This window comes from Myotis myotis, unplaced genomic scaffold, assembly GCF_014108235.1.
Source record: "Myotis myotis isolate mMyoMyo1 unplaced genomic scaffold, mMyoMyo1.p scaffold_m19_p_14, whole genome shotgun sequence".
NCBI classification, from domain to species: Eukaryota; Metazoa; Chordata; class Mammalia; order Chiroptera; family Vespertilionidae; genus Myotis; species Myotis myotis.
Genome location: NW_023416318.1, coordinates 13961496 through 13983126, shown reverse-complemented (window position 1 = coordinate 13983126; position 21631 = coordinate 13961496). Strand labels below are relative to the sequence as shown.

Below are 21631 nucleotides of genomic sequence, written 5' to 3'. Positions count from 1 at the left end.
AACAATCACAATCGGGAATTCTCCCATGGGCCCTATTTACGCTCCCTATTTCCCAGGTAGAGGAGAAAGGGAAACAAAGTTCCCCAAACCACTACTGGCCACCTGGCAGCAAGCCCGATGGTCTTCAATACTAATTAAAGCCCATCTACACAGCCCCACACTGCAGGCTGGGAATGTGTGGCAGCCTCTCAATCAGGCCGAGGCCTCACCCTCCGATTCCAGTTGGCTCCATGTTCTTCTGCTGAGACTTCGCATGGGCTGTTCAGTGCACTGAAGAAGAGTCTGGGGCTCTTGCTGCCTGAGCCCAAGCACTGACCTACTCCGTGTACCTTAAGTTCCCATCACTGACACTTACCTACCACCTCACAGCAGCACTGTGAACAGGGCATTAATATGCTGGGAATATGCAAAGTGGGTAGGTTATTTATAGGTGTAAAATAATTATCATGTTGGCCTCATTTAATCCAATAAATGTTTACAAAATCAAAATAACGGAAGATATTGTTTAAGAACACGGGAATAGCACTCTCTAAAGGGTGCTTGAGGGCCCTCTCCCCTTGCTCTCATCTCCGTACCCTCTCCGGGCTTACTGTGCAAGGGATGTGCCTGGACGGTGACATGCATGCTCTCATTAACCTTACAACCCTCACAAAGCTGGCACTGTTGTCTCCACTTCAGAAAGGAGGGAACCGAGGCTCATGGCTAAGTGTTTATAGGAGTAACCAACAGCCTGAGGAGCGGGTAGAGCACTATTTCACAGAGGGCAAGGGAGGAGACAGTCACACAGGAGTCAAAGGCCACAGGAGGAGAATAAGAGGGACTGAGAAGTGTCCTTTACATCCGGCAATATGAAGGACGCTGCCATGTTCATCTCTCACAGCACTTACAATTCGGTACAAGTCACACTGCAAGTGCTACAAAATCCAAGTTCCGTGTGAAACTGAACCTCATTTGACACAGGGAGAGAATGGGGCTCCAGAGAGGCTGGGGTTCCCACACTCACAGACCAGGGCAGGTGCTGCCCAGCCACGCTTCTCCCCTATTTTTTGCACCTCACAAACTCTTCTCCAAGGTAGGTAGCAGGAACAAAAGACAACTCCTAAAACATTGGTACTATTTATTTCAAAAGATATGCTAACAGGTCTAAGAATTTCACTCATCAGTAAAATATCAATATATACTGAGTGTGGTGTCTAGCTTGGTGTGCAGCCTGCCGTGCACCTCTCCATCTCACAGCCTTGTGGTTCCCAAGGTAGACCTCAGGCTCCACTCTCTGCCTGAAATGTCCTTCATCCTCTCTGTGACCACCCATATCCCACGAGTACTTCAAAATCCCACTTTTCTAGAAGATTCCAACCATCATTTCCCTGATCTCACTATCTGATCATATATTAAGCCACTTGTTTTTCATCTATTCATCACTTTGTTCTATAAAGTTCTGTATTTCACCTATTTCTGTTTCAAGTCTAAATATTTCATTTATGTCCTCTCACCAATACTTTAAACATCTTGACAGTAGGAACCATATTATATCTGTACAGAATTATGTACTCATACCATGCTATGCTCATAATACTTACTGAGATGTATTATTTTTTATTCAGAAAAAGGGCTGACTGTGGGCAGAGGTACATGGAGAAGGCTATCTGAGGCTTTGGAGGTATATATGTACGGTATCTTCCTGAAAGCTAACTCCTTTAGTATAGAAATGCCAGTATGTATGTACCATTTCACACCCACTATGAATGGCTAAAATAAAAAAGGACAATAACAAATATTGGTGAGGATATGGAGAAATTAGAACCCTCATATATTGCTAATGGAATGTAAAATAGTGCAGCCACTGTGGAAAACAGTTTGACAATTTGTCAAAAAGTTAAACATATTTACCATATGACCTAGCTATACAGCTATACAGCTAGCTATACACCCAAGAGCACTAAAAACATACACCTACATAAAAACTAGCACATGGTTGTTCATCGTAGCTTTAGTCATAATAGCCAAAGTAGAAACAATTCAAACATCCCTCAACTGATCCATGAATAAGCAAAATGTGGTTTATCCACACAATGAAGTATTCTGCCTTGAAAAGGAAAGAAGCACTGATACATGCTCCAACATAGATGAACCCTGAAAACATTACTCTAGGTGAAAGAAGTCAGACACAAGAGGTCATATACTGCATGAGTCCATTTACATGAAATGTCCAGAACAGGCAATAGAAAATAGATTTGTGGTTACCCAGGGTTAGAGGACCAGGAAATGAAGAGTGATTGCTAATGGATACAGGATTTCTTTCTGGGGTGATGAAATGTTCTGAAATCAGACAGTGAGGACAATTGCACAGCCTTGTAAATGTACTAAAAGCCACTGAATTATACACTTTATTTATTTATTTATTGAACTGTACACTTTAAAAGAGTGAGTTTTATGGTATGTGAATTATGTCTCAATATTTTAAAAAGAGCCCAAACATTAATGCCAGTATACTGCTGAACATACAAAAGAGTATACTTCGGAATATAAACCACGTGAGGTGCTTCTTAAGATATGAATTCCTGGGGCTCCCTGACACCACTACCAAAATTACAGCCCAATAGATTCAGTGTGGAACCCAGCAGCCTGCATTTAACAAGCGCACTAGGGAATGCTGATGTAAGTTATTAGCCATGAAGCACATTTCTCAAAACATGGGTATAATAAAAAGAAGCTGCAATTTAGAATCAGAAGAATTGTACTCAAACTCTGGTACTGTTCCTAGTTATGTGACCTTAGGCAAGTCATATAATCTCTCTACTCCTGAGTTGCCTCAACTATAAAGCGTAAAGAAGAATGTCTTCCTCCAAAGGGACAGTGTACATAAAGTGTCGAGTAGAGTGTGGCACACAGCTGGTGCTCCATAACTGCTAGCCAATTCTATGCAACAAACATTGTGAATCGACTACAACGTGAAAGGCCTGGTGCAAGCAGATGGTAATTAGCAGGACACATTTTTAAAGTAATAAATTAATAGATTTTGCAAAATAGGAAATAGACTTTAAAGACCAAGCATCATTGTTTATAAACTATTTAAATTAGATATAACTTTTCATGACCCTGGAAAAGTGAATTTGGCAATGTATCAGGAAAAATAAAAACAATGTGTGCTCAAGCATTTGATGATTATGAAGAATTTCTGAAAGCGACTTAATAAAACTGATACCTGTACTGTACTGTTGTGTCTTTTCTTCCTTTGCATTTTCTCTCCCCAAGAAGAACGAAAGCTCAGAATTTGGAACCATGCCTTACACTTCTCTCATATCCCCTAGTGTCTACCCCATCCCTGGGTCAGATAGAAAATACTCTGTAAGAACAAACACTTAATTAAATAAGTGGTCTGTTACCTTCAGGTCACGGTGAATAATAGGAGTTTTGCACTGATGCAGGCGAGCAACAGCTTCACAGGTGTCACAAAATATCTGGAGCACTTCGTTCTCTGTAAAGCCTGTTTGCAGGCGTTGGTTCATCAGGTTGACCACCTGGCCTCCTAAGAGGGGGGCAGAGGAAAAGAAGTTATAAACATTCAGACTCATCTCTTACCCAAGAGAATAAATGACTCCCCACAAAGCAGCAACCTGGACCAAGGTAACAGACATGATTACTTGGTTCAACAGACTAGTTGAGCCAGGACTAAAACCCAGCTGTCTTGATTCGCACCCTGGAATTAGTGTGCTGTTTTAACAATCCAGTGCTTTCTCCAATGTGTCAAAAACAGTTTCCTGCCCTAGCTGGTTGCTCATTGGTTAGGGCATAGGCCCATGGACGGAAGGGTCACAGGTTTGATTCCTGGCCAAGGGCACATACCACGGTTGCAGATCGATCCCCGGCCCTGGTCAGGATGCGAGCAGGAGGCAACCAATCAATGTTTCTCTCTCTCTCTCTCTCTCTCTCTCTCTCTCTCTCTCTCTCTCTCTCTCTCTCTCTCTCTCTCTCCCCTCCCTCCTCCTCTCCCTCTCTTCCACTCTCTCTAGAAAAATCAATGGAAAAAATATCCCCAGGTGAGGATTAAAAATCAAAAAACAGTTTGCTTATTCCATTATGCACCCCAGACATGAGCTGCCCTCATTATGGCTTTAAGATTAGTAATAGAGCTGATAATATGGTCCTGCTCTAGTTGCCTGGTTATACTGTCCCTGCTGTGTATGAAACAAGACCACAAGTTCAACTTGCCGTATCTTTTAGTAAGAATCCAATTGCACAATAAACCTCAGGAGAAGGAAAGAAGATAGCTTTTATAGTCTTCAGGAACAGCCTTGTCTTCCTGGCTTCACTACTTGCCGCCTAGTCTGTAGAAATGCTATGCCAACATTTAATCTCCAGGAGCAAAAGCCTAACGGCTTCATTTACAAAATTAGCCAGATCCCTGAATGCTCCTACTGCCTCATCTCTAAACATTTTACTGTCCAAAAAGGATTGGGCAGGAGGAAACAAACTGTCAAGTTCAAATTTGGTAGTATTTTTAAAAATCAGGTTAACAGATATTATATAGTAAAGGCTGAAATTACTAGTTGACATCACATTTTTGGGATAAGCAACATATTTAGTTTATGGACAGTATCTTAAGGCAAGGAAAATATTAGTGGAAGTAAGGGTGACTACATAACAGCGAGACAGTGACCCAAGCTTGTAAGTGGCAGCTGCTTAAACAAAAAAAGTCACACCTCCAAACAATGGTTGTATGAAATGCCGTCAACTCTGAATAAAATCATGTTATAGTCTGGATTTCCCAAGATAAACACTGCTTGAAACTCCATGCTTTCAACTACTAAACTCCACTGTTAAGAGCAGCATAGTTTGAATGTAGCCTTCCTGGCAATTATAGCACTCAAGCAAGGGGAGGAAGGTCATTTCCATTACAGGAAAAGGATTCTTTTATCCCATAACAAGGACGGTGGTGTGGGTGGAGAATAGAACACATGAGAGAGGGAGTGGGGAAGCTGAATTGTTTCTGTAGTCCATCTGGAGTTGGGCCTTTATTATGTGCCTTCATTATTGTTTTAAAGCACCACAAAGAACACATTCATTCTCATTCTGATACATTCTCATTCATATACAAGCACCCTTCCTAAACCTAAAAAACATGGAGTTTTGCATTATCCACCACTTTGAACTATTTGTACCACTGATCCCTGCCATTATCAGAATAACCAAGAGGTGACAGCAGGCTCTGTATCTTTTAGCCTCTTAGTTTTCCCATCTTTAAAACCAGAACAACATACATTAGAGTACAGTGTAATAACTGAAACAACCACCATGCCCTTGACAATTCAAGTGCTAGTGAAATGAGAGCTTAAGATATGATTCATGTACTCACCCCTACAGAAGTCCATCAGAATGAGCACTTCCCATACATCACCACTACTCACATTGTTGATACTAGAATCAATGTAACCCACAATGTTCTTGTGTCCCGACAAGTCCCTCTGTGAAGAAGAGTTAAAATATTATCAGTTACAGACACCAACAGAAACACAATGAGCCAGTCAGTTCCGTTAGCACAGATAACTTAAATACACAGAGGATAAGGAGCAGGGTCAAGAGCAGATTCCCAGTGGTCTCTGAGATTCATGGCCAGATCTTCAATAGCAATCCAAAAACCCTACTAAACCATAGCCCTCTCCTGAACCCTAGAACCAAATGGACACAGGGTGACTCCTTGCTTACTGCATTAGTGATCCATGAAAACTGGAAGCAACACTGCAGGACCACTGCAGAGGGGCTACGAGGAGAGAAACAGTATGAACTATTTAAACAGGTCAGTTTTTAATTCAGAAAAGTGAAACTGATGATTTTTCCTGGTTGTAGGGAAACAAGTAAATTCAACTTGACTTTTAAACTGTTCATACTGTTTTTCTCCCTTTAGGAATTATATAAAAGAATAACTGCTTTACAGTTTTACAGGAACTACAATGGAATCCAGACCTAAGCATTTTGCTTGTAATTAAGCCTCTCAAGCCAACCAGCTGGTATATAAATAAGATGGGTCATGTTTCCAGCTCTCTGGTTGGAACTGCATATGATCTCCTAGGGCTGCTTGTGGAATTTATTTTGTGTCAGGACCCAGTGAGGCACCAGAAGTTGCCTCTCACTCTGGTATAGTTATTACAACATCTAATAGGCAATTCTGTGTAGTGATGATGTTCAAAATCTAAGGTCATTAGTGAGCAAAAAATGAGCTAGCTGGGAAATATTTTTGCACAAATCTATTATTAACTAGTTTTAATAAATTATTTTGTTTTGGTTTAATAAAAAGTGGGAGAGTAAGAAAAATATGTGGTTCTGTAAGAGTTGCCATACAAATTTGGCAGTTTGTACCACAGAATAGTAACTATCACCACATAGAGATTCATTCCACTGTTTAAAGTAATAAATAAAGTCTCTTGCAATCTGAAATTACATAGCCAAATAAGAGGAAGCCTCACAATATCAAATGAACACAACTGAACCCTGAACATCAAAGTTAAAACTCATTAGAACTTTCCTCTGAATGAAAGATTAAAAATGTAGTTGCCTCAGAAGGTAGACCAAAGGCAGAAATGTGACCATTGCAATTGGCAATGGGGAAGTCGTTGGCGATCCACGCAAGAGCATTTTCAGAGAGGGCATGGAATGGAGGTAAGAATTGAATTGGACTTGCAAAGAATGGGAATTGAATATATAGAGCCAGCAACTACAGATTACTCTTTCAAAACATTTTGTGCTGAAGAGAGAAGCAGCACTGAGGAAAAGAATTTTTAGGATGGGAGAGAAATGACCAATGGAGAATGGAAGGAGCCAGGAGAAGAAAGCTGTAAGGCTGCGATAAATGATGGAACAGTCCCATAAGTGGGTAGAAGAGGTGAGGATTCAGAGCACTGTTACAGGGACTGTCTTAGACACGTCTTTTCTGGCAATCAGGAAGAAAATAAAAATGGATATGAATATTGGTTTAAAGCTAGGGAAAAAAATTTGAGTGAGCTCAGATCTACTGTTTTTGGTAGAAAGCAAAATCATCTTCAAGTACATGGGAATGAGAAAGAAGCTTGATGAGCAAAAAGTCTTAGAACAACTGCGTTGGATAACAGACAAGAGAGATAATGAAGCAGAAAAGCAGCCTCTAGAGTTCAAGTTTCTCCAAATAGAGAGTGATTTCAGGACTCAAGTTTCATAGGACTATTATTCCCTCTGCTTTTCAGTATTATTATCAACTCTTATGGAGTTGTTTCATTTACACAGTCCTGAAAATAGGAAGAACTGAAGAGAAGTTCTTGGAAAACAAAATGGAGCGGAAGATCATGTCCTCCAAATGTCCACAAGGAGGAATGAAAGACTAATATTTTTACAACTAACATGTTTGAAAAAGAATCAGCAATGTTGCCTGTGACTTTGTATTGCCCAAAGAGGAAAAGAAAGAATCTACAAGAAAAATAAAAAGCATTTGGCAGAGTCAAGAGGAGGTTAAGAGCTATTAGAGGACCCAAACTAGATAATTAACATCTGCAGATGGCATCCTAGAACAGCTTGCCAAGATGTTTGCTGATGAGTTCAAGTCCATCTTTATCTTCAACTGATAAAATTCCTGTTCATTTTATCTTCTGCAGAGATTCTGAGATATATCTACCAGAAAAGACCACCTCTTTGGAAGGAGACCATGACTTTTAATGACTTGATGATGCAGCAATAGCTCAGAACTTAGAGTAAAACATCACTGGTTTATATCTGATGGAGAAGATCTGTTTGAATAGTTTGAAATGTAGAAAAGGTCAAGAGAAAATCTTACTGCAAATTGAAGCTGATTTACATTGACGGTACACTGGTATAAAGCTCCCAGCAGCTGCAGGCCAGAAGATTCCCCAGCTTTCCCTGGCTTTAGTTAAAGGACCAGTCCAAGGCTTACAGAATAGACTGCATATAGAGGTATGGGATGAAATCCACACTGGGGGAGGGCAGGAGGGAGGGAGGTAGGAGGGAAGGAGGAGAGGCAATCTCAATAACTACCTAGTTATTCAGGAAGAGGCAGGACATGGGGAAGATGCTTTGATGCCCTTGGCTACAACTAGCATTTGGAGTATTGGGATAAATATCTATATGGTGAGTGTAAGTCAAAACCTGCGTTTTAGCGTGTGGAGAATGTTCACTTAACTATAGATCAGATCAGTTTATATTACATGATTTTAACAGTGATAAGTCTAAAGAGATTGTGTTGTCATTTCAAACTTTATTTTTAAATTAACACTAAGCAAGATTAATGAAGTACCGACAAACATGATATTAGAAGACCTACTTTATTAAATAGACACCTAAAGTGGTTTATAGGGAGCTTATTAACTTTCATATTTAACTGCTTTAAGTGCTTAAAAACTTTTTTCACAAACACACACAAAAACTATCATTTGAAAATCAGCCCTTCCTTAAACCCAGATCCTATAGGTTACAAATTTCAAGTTTATCTGGGATCCTAATTAATGATGCCTGTAGTACAGAACAGTATTCTATCCCTAACTTCACAATTCCTGTAGCAGAATGCCTACTTAAGAATCTTAAGGCCTTACAAGAAAACAGAGGTCTCGATTCCTAAATACATACCTAAAAACCTTTATACTCATGTGCAAGAAAACAAAGAAGATAGCATTCTAAATAGCACATCAATATCACTCACCTCAAAATAGTAAAAGTGAGTTTTGCATATAACTAATTTCCCTACATTTCTCAAGCTACCCTTCCTTGCAATGTCAGCATCAAACATACAGATTCCTGATTCTTACAGTGCTTACATTTGCGTAAAGTAAGTTTCCAAAAAGGTATATTAACCCGTTTTGACCCTCCATTCAAATATTCAATGTTTTCTGAATTTGAGTCAACATTATTGCTACCTACTTCTAGAATCACACTAGGGTTGCACAGACCCTTTTAACCAAATTTCAGCTTCTTCTTAATTTAAAGGTGAAGAAAAGCAGTACTAAAGCCTGAAATTAATTTCCCTCTCCCAAAGTTGCTTTGTAAAGGAGTCTTTTGCCTTACTTTTCCTTCTCTATAACTCTAAATTTCCTTTATAACTCTCTTCAAGGAGTTATTCACAGGCATACAAACACTGTCAAGCCCAGTGTAGTAGTGAAAGGAAGAACTCCAGGGCTGGTCCTGGAGTTATAGAAGGCCAAGGTATCTGGGGCCCTTGTGGGTTTACCTACATAAGAAGTCCTAGATATTCTCCTTTCTACACTCAAATGTACTCTCCTTTTCCCAAGTCTTACCATTAATTAATCCTGTACTTACTGAATAGATCTTTAAAGTCATTTAGAGTCTGATTCTAAGTAGTGTGGTCAAACGCTCATATAAATATGAATCAGCTGAGGATTCTGTTTAAAAACAGATTCTAGCCCTGGCTTAGAAACACAAAAAGGGAATCTTTAAAATTGAAATAATAATTGCTTAGTTGAAAATATATGAAATATCTAAATAAGTTGAAAATTATGCCCACACAAATACCTGCACACAGATGTTTATAGCTGCTTTACTCATTACTGCTAAAATGTGGAAGCAACCAAAATATCCTTCAGTAGGTGATAGGTAAACTGTGATACATCCATACAAAGAAATATTACTCAGCCCAAAAAAATAAATGAGCTATCAAGCCATAAAAAAGACACGAAAAACCTTAAATGCATATTACTGAGAGAAGCCAATCCAAAAAGGCTACATACTGAATCATACTGAATAACTTCAACTATATGAAGTTCTGCAAAAGGCAAACTAAATCAGTGGTTGCCAGGGATTGGGGAGGGGAGATCAAGAATTAGCGATGTCAGCATGTTAGTTAGAAATATAGCAAATCAATCAACTAAAAGTGGTTGCTTGGGACCCTGAAATGGCAAAGGAGGAAAAAAACTTGGGGAAATGCTTGATGTTTTTGTAACAAGTTTATTTAGTTCACCTACTCGAGTATTTAAGTTTTTAAAAAATATAAACAAAATTCAAAACAAAACTCCCACAGCTAATACCTGGCCAGACCAGAACTTGAACCCACATAATTTAATTCCTAATCAGGTCCATTAATTTGTGAGCTCCTATGGGGCCTGTGTCTTCTTAGTTCCTCTACTCCAATGCCTGCTTAGCACAAAGTAAGCCCTCGAACATGTTTATAAATGAGTGGGAGAAAGTTCAAGAGTGGAATTACTTTGCTAACACCAGAAAATGAATGAGAAGGACATTCCAGGCAGAGAAAATAGCAGAAGCAAAGACAGAAAATGAAGTGTGAGAGCTGAGCAAGGAAGGGCAAGGTGGGAGTAGTAAGCATCCAGAAAACCTATGAAGTGGATAAAGGAAAATACAGTGAGCACAGTCATTTTGAGTTGTGTGGCAAGGTAGTGGGAGAACATTGGTACCTGTGGACAGTTCCTCATGGCCCTGACTGTATTTATATGAGCCTTAGGGTTTTTTGCTTATTTGTTTTGCAATGATGACAGCAACACATTTCTATCAACAGTTACTTCCCAAATAGTTTCAGCTTTCTGAAATTCAAAGTATTACCAGGCTCTCTAAAATTCTGAGTTCCTTCAGTAGCTCAACTACAGTACAACTAGTTACTCTAAGTAGCCACAAAAAGGGCAATCCCACAAGGGGTGGGCAGGGGCAAGCAAAGCCTGGTGGGATCCCTACAATGCCCTCCTCATCCACTTTTTAGGTCTCTTTACAAAAGCATTAAAATCCAGAGCACAAATGAATCATCACCTCTTGATGAACATGCACATCTGTTATTACCATTACTCATACATTAATTTCATCCTAAGTTTATTAAGTATTTACTCTATGTCAAGCAATGCGCTAGAATATAAAGTTTCTGATTTTAAATAACTTACTTTCTGATAGCAGTACTATTTATAAAATAACAAGATAGACAATATAATTGGCATTAACGAAAGTACTGTGGAAACATGATGGAATAAAAGACTATTTACATTTTTTACGTGTAATCATAAATAGAGGTGAAAGAAGCAACTCCAACAAACTTACATATACCCATCACTCTGCCTTGATCATAATCAATTCATTGCCAAGCTTGCTTCTCTTCTAAATCCACTCATTAATTTCAAGATGTCATATTATTTTATCTATAAATATTTTGTCATATACCTCTAATAGACAGGAACTCTTTTTTAAAACATATTAATCTGTATCTTGAAAACTAAGTTTTTAAGATATAATTAACACATAATAAAATGCACAGATCTTAAGGTGCTCAACAATTATATAGGCTTGTGTAACCACTACCCAAAACAAGGTATAAAACATTTCTATGGCCCAGAAAGTTCCCACATGCCCATTTCTAATCAATTTCTTACATCCAGCTAACTGCTTTCTGACTTTTATTACCAAGGATCACTTTTGCCTGTTCTTAGACTTTTATAAATGAAATCACAGAGTAAGAGGTTTCTAGGCCAAAAAAGAGAGAAGCATTCCAGGTGGAAAGAACTACATGTACAAAATAAAAATGTGTGGAAAGATATGTCACAGAATGCTGAAGAGCTCAAGAGAGTTGAAAACTGGATTGGTAACTGATAGAAGACAAGACTAGAAGAAGAGGTTTGCTGAAAAGCTAGGTTTTCCAGATTAAACTCCACAGTTAATTCTGGGAACCATGTTGTGAAATAAATTTTCCCAATGTCCAAAACTATTTCTCTGACCTAAAAATATAGCTGTTCTTTCAATAGGTCCCTTTCTCTTCAACCCTGCAACTGAAGGTGACCAAGGCAGGAGCAGCATCCTACACCCCAGTGCTGTTCATCCCCATGATGTGCAGAGGCCTCTCTGCCACTGCAGGAAAGGGAACAACCCTCTCCCCCCGCCTTTATGAGAGGGCACAGTCTCTTTCCACCCCCATTTTACATAAGCAGTCTCAAGTCTGAGGGGCAGCCTTACCATTATCTGGATTTCTCTCTTGCACACTTGGAGATCATACTCATTGTTGACAAACATGCGTTTCAAGGCACATTTCATTCCGTTGCTTGTCCTTACTAGAAACACGATAGCAAATCCACCTGTGTGAGAAACAAACATACAAGTTCTTCTGAGTCATATTGGAAAAGTCAATGACTATGGTGGCTGCTGTCACTTTTGGTGGTGCTGATGCCACTGTCAACTACTCTTAGCACTGGCCTGGCTTTGAAGGCAATCTTAGATTCTCAGGACTCAGAAGCAATCGGTGGCAGAAATCAGAGAAATTGTTCCTAAACACCAATCTCAGAAGAAAGGAACAATAGTAACTATCTTCAAAAGAACCTACAAATAAACAGATAAACAGATGAAAGGGAAACAACTACTTCCAACTACTGCCCTAGGCACTTCGAGCTCTTAATTCTAACTACAATCCTATGAAGCTCAGTGTTATTTTTCCCTTTAATGCAATAATTACTAGCTGAAGCATTCTTAAATACTTTAAATTTGTTACACCTTAGTGTTCCACAAATCCTTAGAACTCCTAACCTTGTCATCACTCCCCATACACTGTATGAAGTGTTATGTGTAATTGTTAAAAGAGGTAATAGATAGATAAGGTGCTGCACAGCTGTCAAAGTTGAAGGTTTGGGATAGCGGAACCAATACTGGACACTTAGCCATCTGCCTGCTCGTGTACCTTCATAATTTACCTTGAACTATCCTGCGCATTGAGCCTATGTAACAACAACAACAAGTCACTGCACAGAGATAATCACTAATTGGATGAAGGAGAATGCAGAGGGAAGTCATCAGTACGGGAACTTGAGTTGAAGTTATGGCATTGGTTTGGGGCTAACAGCCACATGCAAAATTAGTAGAGCAATCATCATGATTATAGAGATCTCAGGCCTGAGACAGGACTTGGGTCTTGACTGCCACTCTAGTTCCTCTGAAGCCCAGCTGCACTTCAGCACCTGTCTGTTGATGTTCACAGAATTTCCTGTTGCATCTTTACAATAATTATTCCTTTTTAAGTCAGCTTGCGTAAGTTTCTGTTCCTTACAACCAAAGAGAGCTTTAATCATAAAGCACTGTTGCATGTTAAAATACACACATAATTCCATGTTAAAAAATTTTAATGGGTTCAAATGTTCCAATGTATTTTGATAATGATTTACTGGAAACTGCATGTTTGTATATTTCCTGTCACTATGTTCTTCTTCAGTATTCAGATAAACATAAAATTTACCATATAATCTTTTCTTTATTTATTGTCTAAAGTTTTACATATGTCTCCTTTTTCCCCGCTTGACCCCCCACCCCCAGTAATCTTTATTTTTTCTAAATATTTTTTTATTTTTCAATTACAGTGACATGTAATTTTATATTAGTTTCAGGTATAAACCCTTTGTTTAGACATTTATATAACTTATGAAATAATCAACCAAATTAATCTTTAATTTCCACTGTCATCTCTTTAATCTTTGTACTTCAATAACATTTTTCATTTTCTCCTAATACTTTAAATTACACTTACACTGTTCAACTGTCAATTGTAATTCTAGAATTTTGAGTATTTACAAAAAGAGATTTTTAACCCTCATATGCACTTATAAAGAGAGACCTTATCACACACTCACCCCCAAAAATGTCAATGCTAAGATGCAAATTTTTTACAATTTAATTTTTCAATATCTGAAATTTTCTTATTATAAATATGTACATTTAATAAAGTGCTATTTTTCTCCCCCACCCTTCAAAAAAATCTATTAAAATTCATGATGTGTCTTAAAATCAAGAACTGAGGAAAACGATAGTATAAAGTATAAAATTTCAATGTATATTCATACCTATTTTGTGAATAGTATAAGTTGTGTTTCATTTTATAGATATTTTGAATTTTGAAAAAAAATCACAGAACTATAGATTTTATACCAGTAGTGCCTGTAGAGAACATTAAGTTCAAGCATTTTGCTTTATGGGTAGAGGAACCTATTAAGGCTTAGGAGTCCCATGGCTAGTTATGGGCAGAACCTGGAACAGTGTCAACCTCCTGATTGTCCAAAATATGTTCTTTCCAGTTCATGTACCTTAGAGAAAACTGTGCAATCCCCCGTTAGTGCTGCAGAACAAAAATCGGGAATGGCTGTTTCCTGCAGTTCTGTGATGCATGGCACCACTAAAGAACAAGGCCGTCCTTGCAGAAGCAAGTTAATGATGCAGCAATTTGATGTAACTGCCACCAGGTGGGGGCAGTGTTGTTTTCTTCACCAGGTAGCAAGATGACCTTTCCAGCCAAGACTGAAGAAATGAGTCAGATGCCCACCACACAATCTAGGCAAGCATAACTGGTTGCGAAGAGCCAGCCCAAATTCTCAAAGCCCATGAACTTCATAAATCTAAAGGCAGAGCAATAAACCATTATGCCTAATAGAGACAGAACTATTTTATTAAGCATCTATGCCCATACAAGGGCCTATTTGCAGGTGAGAAGCATATAAATCACGGTTCCTTGACTGTGAGATCAAAATCAAAGCCTGAAAGGACTGCCAATAGAAAAATCTTGGCCAATATGAACTGAGGAGTTGACCAAATCGAGATGTAAGTTCCTAGAACAGGGGTCCTCAAACTACGGCCCGCGGGCCACATGCAAATGCAAATATTGTATTTGTTCCCATTTTGTTTTTTTACTTCAAAATAAGATGTGTGCAGTGTGCATAGGAATTTGTTCATAGTTTTTTTTTAAACTATAGTCCGGCCCTCCAACGGTCTGAGGGACAGTGAACTGGCCCCCAGTTTAAAAAGTTTGAGGGCCCTTGTCCTAGAAGGTAGAGGGGAGATAGCATTACTCAAGATACGTCTCCAGTACACATGGACCAGGGTTCAGGCCACTGCAGAAGAAGGCAGCTATATGACTGTTAATAGAGATGCTCGTTTCAGATTGAGTTGCATCACAAGAGCTTGATTAAATGGAAAAATTTTAAGCTGAGGTGGGGATGGTTTGAACAGAGGTAAGAACTGTTAACATTCAATAGAGCCTGGGTCACTCTCTCTGCCTACCAGCATTTTCTAAAATACTGAAATAATCTCCATGATTTTACTGGAATAAATTTTTTGGATAATCCATGAATTTACTGAATCACAAAAGGAAAAAGGATTTGATCCATTTTGTGAGGTAAGCAAGTAAAACAGGCAAGATAACTGTGGCACATACGCACTTTTGCCTATGAGATATATGGGAATATTTTTTTTTACTTCCACAAAGAAACATGTTTCCTCCCACTTTCCCTAAAATATATAGCACTCTTGGTCTAACTTCCTCCTAATTTTTTTTTTAAATATATTTTATTGATTTTTTACAGAGAAGAAGAGAGAGGGATAGAGAGTTAGAAACATCCATCAGCTGCCTCCTGCACGCCCCCCAGTAGGGATGTGCCCGCAACCAAGGTACATGCCCTTGACCGGAATCGAACCTGGGACCCTTTAGTCCGCAGGCCGACGCTCTATCCACTGAGCCAAACCGGTTCGGCTCTCCTAATTTTTGATAATGTAGATAAGTACTTTCTACTCACTCTGATAGATATTTTGTCTGTTTGGTTCCCCTCTGTATAATCATGTCCTAAACATAAAGAGGGCACTCTAAAATGAATTAACTTTCCTCTTAATGTTACTGTAGAGAATAGAAAAGGCTACAGAGTGTGGTGGAGACTGTGGGAAACTAAAGCATATGGCCCACAAAAAAACAACAGCTACTACACAACTTGAGGCACTTGTTGCCATGTAGGAATATGGACCCAGTTTTGTCATATCTGCTCACTTCTAAAGATAAACTGAAAAACAAACAATCAAAACAAGATAAACTGGAAACACAAAACTTTATGTGCAATCTCCAGTTTTAAACACTGGCAACTAGTCATATTTTAAATAAATGATGGACAGGCCGACACTACAGAGGCTAAAGAAAACACATTTGGAAGGCTTTAAAGAGTCTCTGAGCCTACAGTCTTCTACCTCTGATCTAGTCCAACCCTGTCATTTTACAGATGGATAGAAGGGAAGTGACACAACCAATGTTACACAGAGTTAAAAGATGACTTGCAAATACAATCCAAAAATAAATAAATAAATAAATAAATAAATAAATAAACATACATATATATATATGCTCATATATTGGTTATCACAGTTCTTGCCTTTCTTCCCTTAAGAGGAGTTTATGGAATTTCCCCCATAACCCCCACCCAGCATTTGTATATGACTTTATACTTTCTTAAAGGCATTTCAAAATAAATGATTTCATTTATAATCCACAATAACTAAATGGGGTAGTTGAGCTACCTATTGTCCCCATTTTCCCGACAGGAAAGAGATGTAGAGAGATTAAGCTCCTTTCACAAGAACACGAAGAGCTAGTTAGTTAGTGGTAGAGCTCAGAATAGATCCCTCATCTTTTAAAATCAAATTCATGTGTGATACAATGCACTCTCTTAAGTGTACAGTTTGACACATTTCCACAACATTCTTGCAAATATCACTGCAAAGAATTCCTCATGCTTACTTGTAGGCATCCACTCCCTCCTTCTCACACCATCCTATACTAGTATATTAACACATTGTATGCGGGAAACGTATTTATATGTTTTACGTATTTATACGTTCTACCAGTGTAGTAGAGCGCGGGACACGTATTAATACGTTTTTTTATAGACTAGCAGTAGAATGCGGGTAACGTATAAATACGTAAACTAAAGTTATTGTAATTTTACTGAACGTTGTCATTTGCGCAAAAAATTAGCAAAAATGGCCCACACCACCTGTTAGCGCGCGATAAAAACTACCCGCAAACAATGTGATAAAAGCCTAATATACTAAGTGTCCAGTCAACCAGTTGGCTGTTCAATCAAAGCGTAATATGCTAATGATATGCTAAGGCCATTCAACTGCTCACTATGATGTGCACTGACCACCAGGGGGCAGACGCTCCAACTGGTAGGTTAGCTTGCTGCAGGGGTTCAGCTGATTGGGACTGGGTAAGATGGACCAGACACGCCCTGGAGCCCTCCCATGGTCCCTCCCCAGCTGGCCAACCTGCCATGTTTCTCCCCGGCCCCGATCATGCACCGGTGGGGTCCCTAGGCCTGGCCTGCGCCCTCTCGCAATTGGGACCCCTTAGGGGATATCAGAGAGCCGGTTTCGACCCGATCCCGCAGGCCAGGCCGAGGGACCCACTGGTGCATGAATTCGTGCACTGGGCCTCTAGTCCAGTGATGGTGAATCTTTTGAGCTCGGCGTGTCAGCATTTTGAAAAACCCTAACTTAACTCTGGTGCCGTGTCACATATAGAAATTTTTTGATATTTGCAACCATAGTAAAACAAAGATTTATATTTTTGAGATTTATTGTATATATTTAAATGCCATTTAACAAAGAAACATCAACCAAAAAAATGAGTTCGCGTGTCACCTCTGACACGCATGCCATCACTGCTCTAGTCTCATATAACTTCTGACCTGCTTTCTGTTCTACAGATTAATTTTGCTTGCTCTAGAATAAATGGAACCATACAGTATGCACTCCTGTGTCTGGCATCTTTCAGCATAAATACTTCTTAAATTCATCTTTATTGCTACATGTGTCAGTATTTTAGTTTTTTAAACTACAGATTAGTATTCCATTGTATAGATTTTCCACAATTAGTTTATCCATTCACCTGTTGAAGTACATTTGAATTATTTCTAGCTTTTGGCGATTACTATAAATAAAATGTTCTCCACAGTGGTAGTACCATTTCACACTCCCAACTGCCACATGTGAGAGTTTGGGCTGTTCCATATCCTCACCAACTCTTGATACTGTCGGCCTTTTTATTTTAGCCATTCTTGTGATATTTCTTTGTGGTTTTAAGTTGCATTTTGTCATAGATCCTTCATCATTTAAATTCCTAGGATTAGCTGCTCCCACCATTTTTGTGATAAAGGGCTTTAATAAGCATCGGGTCATGGGAGTCACCAATGAAATTACTGAGATCATCTGGACTTCTCCCTCTCAAGCAAAGATGACAGAAGTGCCTTCTTCTCTCCTGACAGAAGAATGCAAGTGAGAATTTGTAATACACAGAGGGGGGAATTATAATCTCTAAAATCTCTTCCAACTCTGACATCAAGAGATCACGGTCGTCAGCATCATTACCATGACTGAACCTTTTAAAACAAAACCTCCTCAGGAGCCTGCTCATGATACTCAATACCATATCAGCAAAGGGGCTTTTGAAGAACTAAGTGTAGTACCTCTCCTGGCTTGGTCTCAAACACTGATGCATGCTAGATGGTACCAGACCCCAGGGGCAGTTCCGAAGGAATCAAGACATTAGTGACTTCTACTTACTAGCAGCAAGGAAAAGTGAGGGATGGGGGAAGTGAGGTGAACAGGAAGGAAAGAAAAACAGCAAACTGATTATCTGAGTAGCAATGTGCACAGAGATGAGAAACAGCTGGGAAGACAAAAAGAATGATTAGACCATGAGACAAAGAAGCCCATCATGGTGCTGAGGCAGGGTTTCTGGATTTGCTGCCAAAGAAGTTTTGGTGGATATTTTAAAATTGGGCCTAGATTCTAGGCATTAAAATCTGCTGCCTGCTTATTTACAGCAGGTTAAAGAAAACTTCCTTTGCTAACATCAGCCCCATCTACACCTTTAGGAATGGCTTCCACTTATCTGAGATAAAAGGAAAAACCAACCAAAGAAGGCAGACGATACTAAAATGAGAGAAAACAGCCAGACCCATAATCTGGCCCCCATCTTCCACTTTGTTTCTCTTTTAGAATAAGGTTTAACCCAGTGAATGTTTACTTAATGCAGTTTCTCTTTGAATCACAGGAGGAGAAATGAGCATAAAATAAAATAGCATTCTGAGGTTTTTCTAAACAATCAGATGGAGAATCCGTTACAGTACAATTTACCTGGAAGATATAAAAGAAGGGGCAACACTGGACAAATTATGGATCTCTTTGGCCTCTAATTCCTCAACTGCAGAAATTAAGACTAAATTATTGCTTTTAAAACTCGGTTCCTCAGAGCCCTAGGATTACAGGAGGTATATACTTCACTGCCCCCATGATGAAAAAATGACTCCACTTAAGGATAGGGCTCTGCACACAGCTTCCTTTTATCTATTTAATATTAATTCTGAAAAAGATGCTAGGACAAAAAGGGGGAGAGAACGCCCTTTAAAGAAGAAGAAAAAAGTACACAAAGAATAGTCTGTAGTGCTACATAAAAGTATTTTAAAGAAAAAAGGACAACGCCACTGCAAGTCATGCAAACAGCCCTTATCACACACCTCCTGCAGACATACATGTGTGGAGGCAGCTTCTGGGAAGGGTGGGCTGTGGCACTACATCCCTTTTACACTGAGACTATGTAGCATTCCTTTAGAGTCCACAGGTTCAGGCAAGCCACAAGCTCTCTGAGGCCCTGTCCTCTCACAATAAAAGGCCATTGAGATCTATCTCAGCTTTTGGAGGATTACATGATAAGCAAAGCACTGAGCACATAGGAGACATGTGATGAATCTAGGTATTCCCTCCTTACGTCCGCTCCTACCCCCCAAAAAATCCTTTGTATTTGTATGACACTTATCATAAAGTTCTCAATCTGGAATATCTTCTTGAGATCAAGGGCAAAAACCCAAATGCCTATAGCCAGACAGATCATCTAAAGGAGGGATACAGTCCAGGTATAACACAATATATGCAGGGAGTCTGGTGACATGGACTCACTGACCAGGGAGCACTGGAGACTGTGCAAACCAGATACGCACACCTTAGCTCATGAGGAGCCGTTTGTCAACATCAGTCAACTTTGGCCAGGGTGGAATTTGGGCCGAGGGTTGCCCTGTTTTTTGATTTTCAGGAGAAGCTGAATTTTTAGGTAAAACCTCCTGATTTTTAAATCCAGGCAACAAACTTTCAAAAAAATCTGTTGCCTATTTCTACGCTAGGACTGTACTAGACAGCCCAATCTTTATGGGAACCTTGTGAAGTAAGCAGGGCATGTATTACAACCTCCACTGTATTGGGAAACTGAGGCACAGCGAAAGCCTCAGTGGCCTCCTGCGTATTGCCACGCAGTGACAGGACCAGGGCTCAAATCCAGACGTACCAATCCCTGGCTCTCATCTTGGTCCACTCTCTCCTACTGCCGTCCCCTCCCGTAGCAGCGCACCATGCAGGCACATCTCCACCACCAGGGAAGGTAAGAGCTGAGACACAGTGAGGGCAAGGGAGGCTGACCACAGCTTCACCTCTCTAGCTGACCAGGTGGAACAGAGTCCTCTGCACAGTGAGGACTTGAGCACACTGTCCGCAGTGTCTGTGAACTCCCAAAGGCAGTGACAACCAAGAGGCTGACAGACACCCACCTACGATATATTCATATTGAAGACACTGCCAAAAGTTTCAGAAGAAACAAAAATTTTCAAAACTTCAGAACAGATGGCAAGGAGCAAAGCAAAGATTTCACAGGAGAAAAGGTCAATCTGAAGCATTCATCGCAGTGGGAACTTGGGGTTTGTTTTTTAACAGTCATCTCTCCACTTGCCTCAAATTAAAAATCATCATGTGCCAGCTCCTTCTGGGGAGCATGTAAAGCAGTCCTTGAACACCCAGATGGGGGATGACTTGAGGTATTCAACTTCCTCTCTTCCCATCAGGAGCTGTGGGCACAAGCCAGAGACTGGCAAACTCTGGCAGTGGAACAGAAGCACCAATGAAATCCAATGAAGGCCACAGCCCAGACTGAACATGGGCATTGGTTCTTCCTTTCCAGGATGGTAATAACTGGGGAGCATTCCCAGTTCAAGGTGTTGGGCAAGAGTATTTAAAAAAAAAAAAAAAAAAAAAAAAGACATTTCCAGGGAAGTCACCTGCCTGCCTGGAACAAAAGGTTAGAGTTTCAAGAAGTCGAGTTGGCTCACACACACCAAAAGCTTGTGAATTACTGCCCATAGAACCGCTGCAAATTGGGCCTGGCCTGTCAACAGCTAAGACCCACCAAAGGAGGGCCTTTCCCAGAGCTCCCTGGCCCACATTCCCTGTACCGTTACCATGGGGGTAACTTTCTGGCAAATAAAGAGAGAAATGATCACAGGCATCAGTAGGGCCATAATCTTTGTTCACTTAAATTCACTGAGTAGCTTCCCCACGCCAGACTAAGCCATCTTCTATTCTCTGTAGCGAGGGTGATCTTTTAAAAACAGAAACTGAGTATCATCCCCCTATTTGAAACTCCTTAGTGGCTTCTCGCCCCTCTCAGAGTAAAGCTCCAAATGCTGACGATGGGAAGCAAGGCCTTATGTGATAGGGTGTGATCTCTCTCTAGCGTCATTCAAACACAACAGCTTTTCACAGCTCACTCTGTTCCAGCCACAATCATCATCTTTCTTCCTCAATGTTGCTTATATCCCACCCTTCCTAAGGATTTTTGTGCACGCTTCTCCCTTTGCCCTCTTCACCTCATTCTTGGACTGACCATCTCCTCTCCTATTCCCTTGTTATACACAGCACCCTATATGTTTCCTTCAGGGCATCTCAGGAGTATATTCAATATTTAGGTGGGTAATCCCTAGTTTGGTGCCTTAGTTCCCTAAACCCTCCCTGTAAACTGCACAAGGACAAG

General features: G+C 39.9%; 1 protein-coding gene across 15 annotated transcripts in view; it reads right to left on the bottom strand.

Annotated features, from left to right (window-relative positions):
• Positions 1 to 21631, bottom strand: part of AAK1 (AP2 associated kinase 1) — a 140829-nt gene that overhangs the window by 63186 nt on the left and 56012 nt on the right. For all 15 annotated transcript variants that reach the window (XM_036334260.1, XM_036334265.1, XM_036334268.1 and 12 more), the window contains exons 3-5: positions 11938 to 12056; positions 5357 to 5465; positions 3387 to 3529 (exon numbers count right to left, since the gene is read on the bottom strand). In XM_036334260.1, coding sequence (XP_036190153.1) covers positions 3387 to 3529; positions 5357 to 5465; positions 11938 to 12056 — 371 coding nt within the window. The remainder of the gene's footprint in view (positions 1 to 3386; positions 3530 to 5356; positions 5466 to 11937; positions 12057 to 21631) is intronic.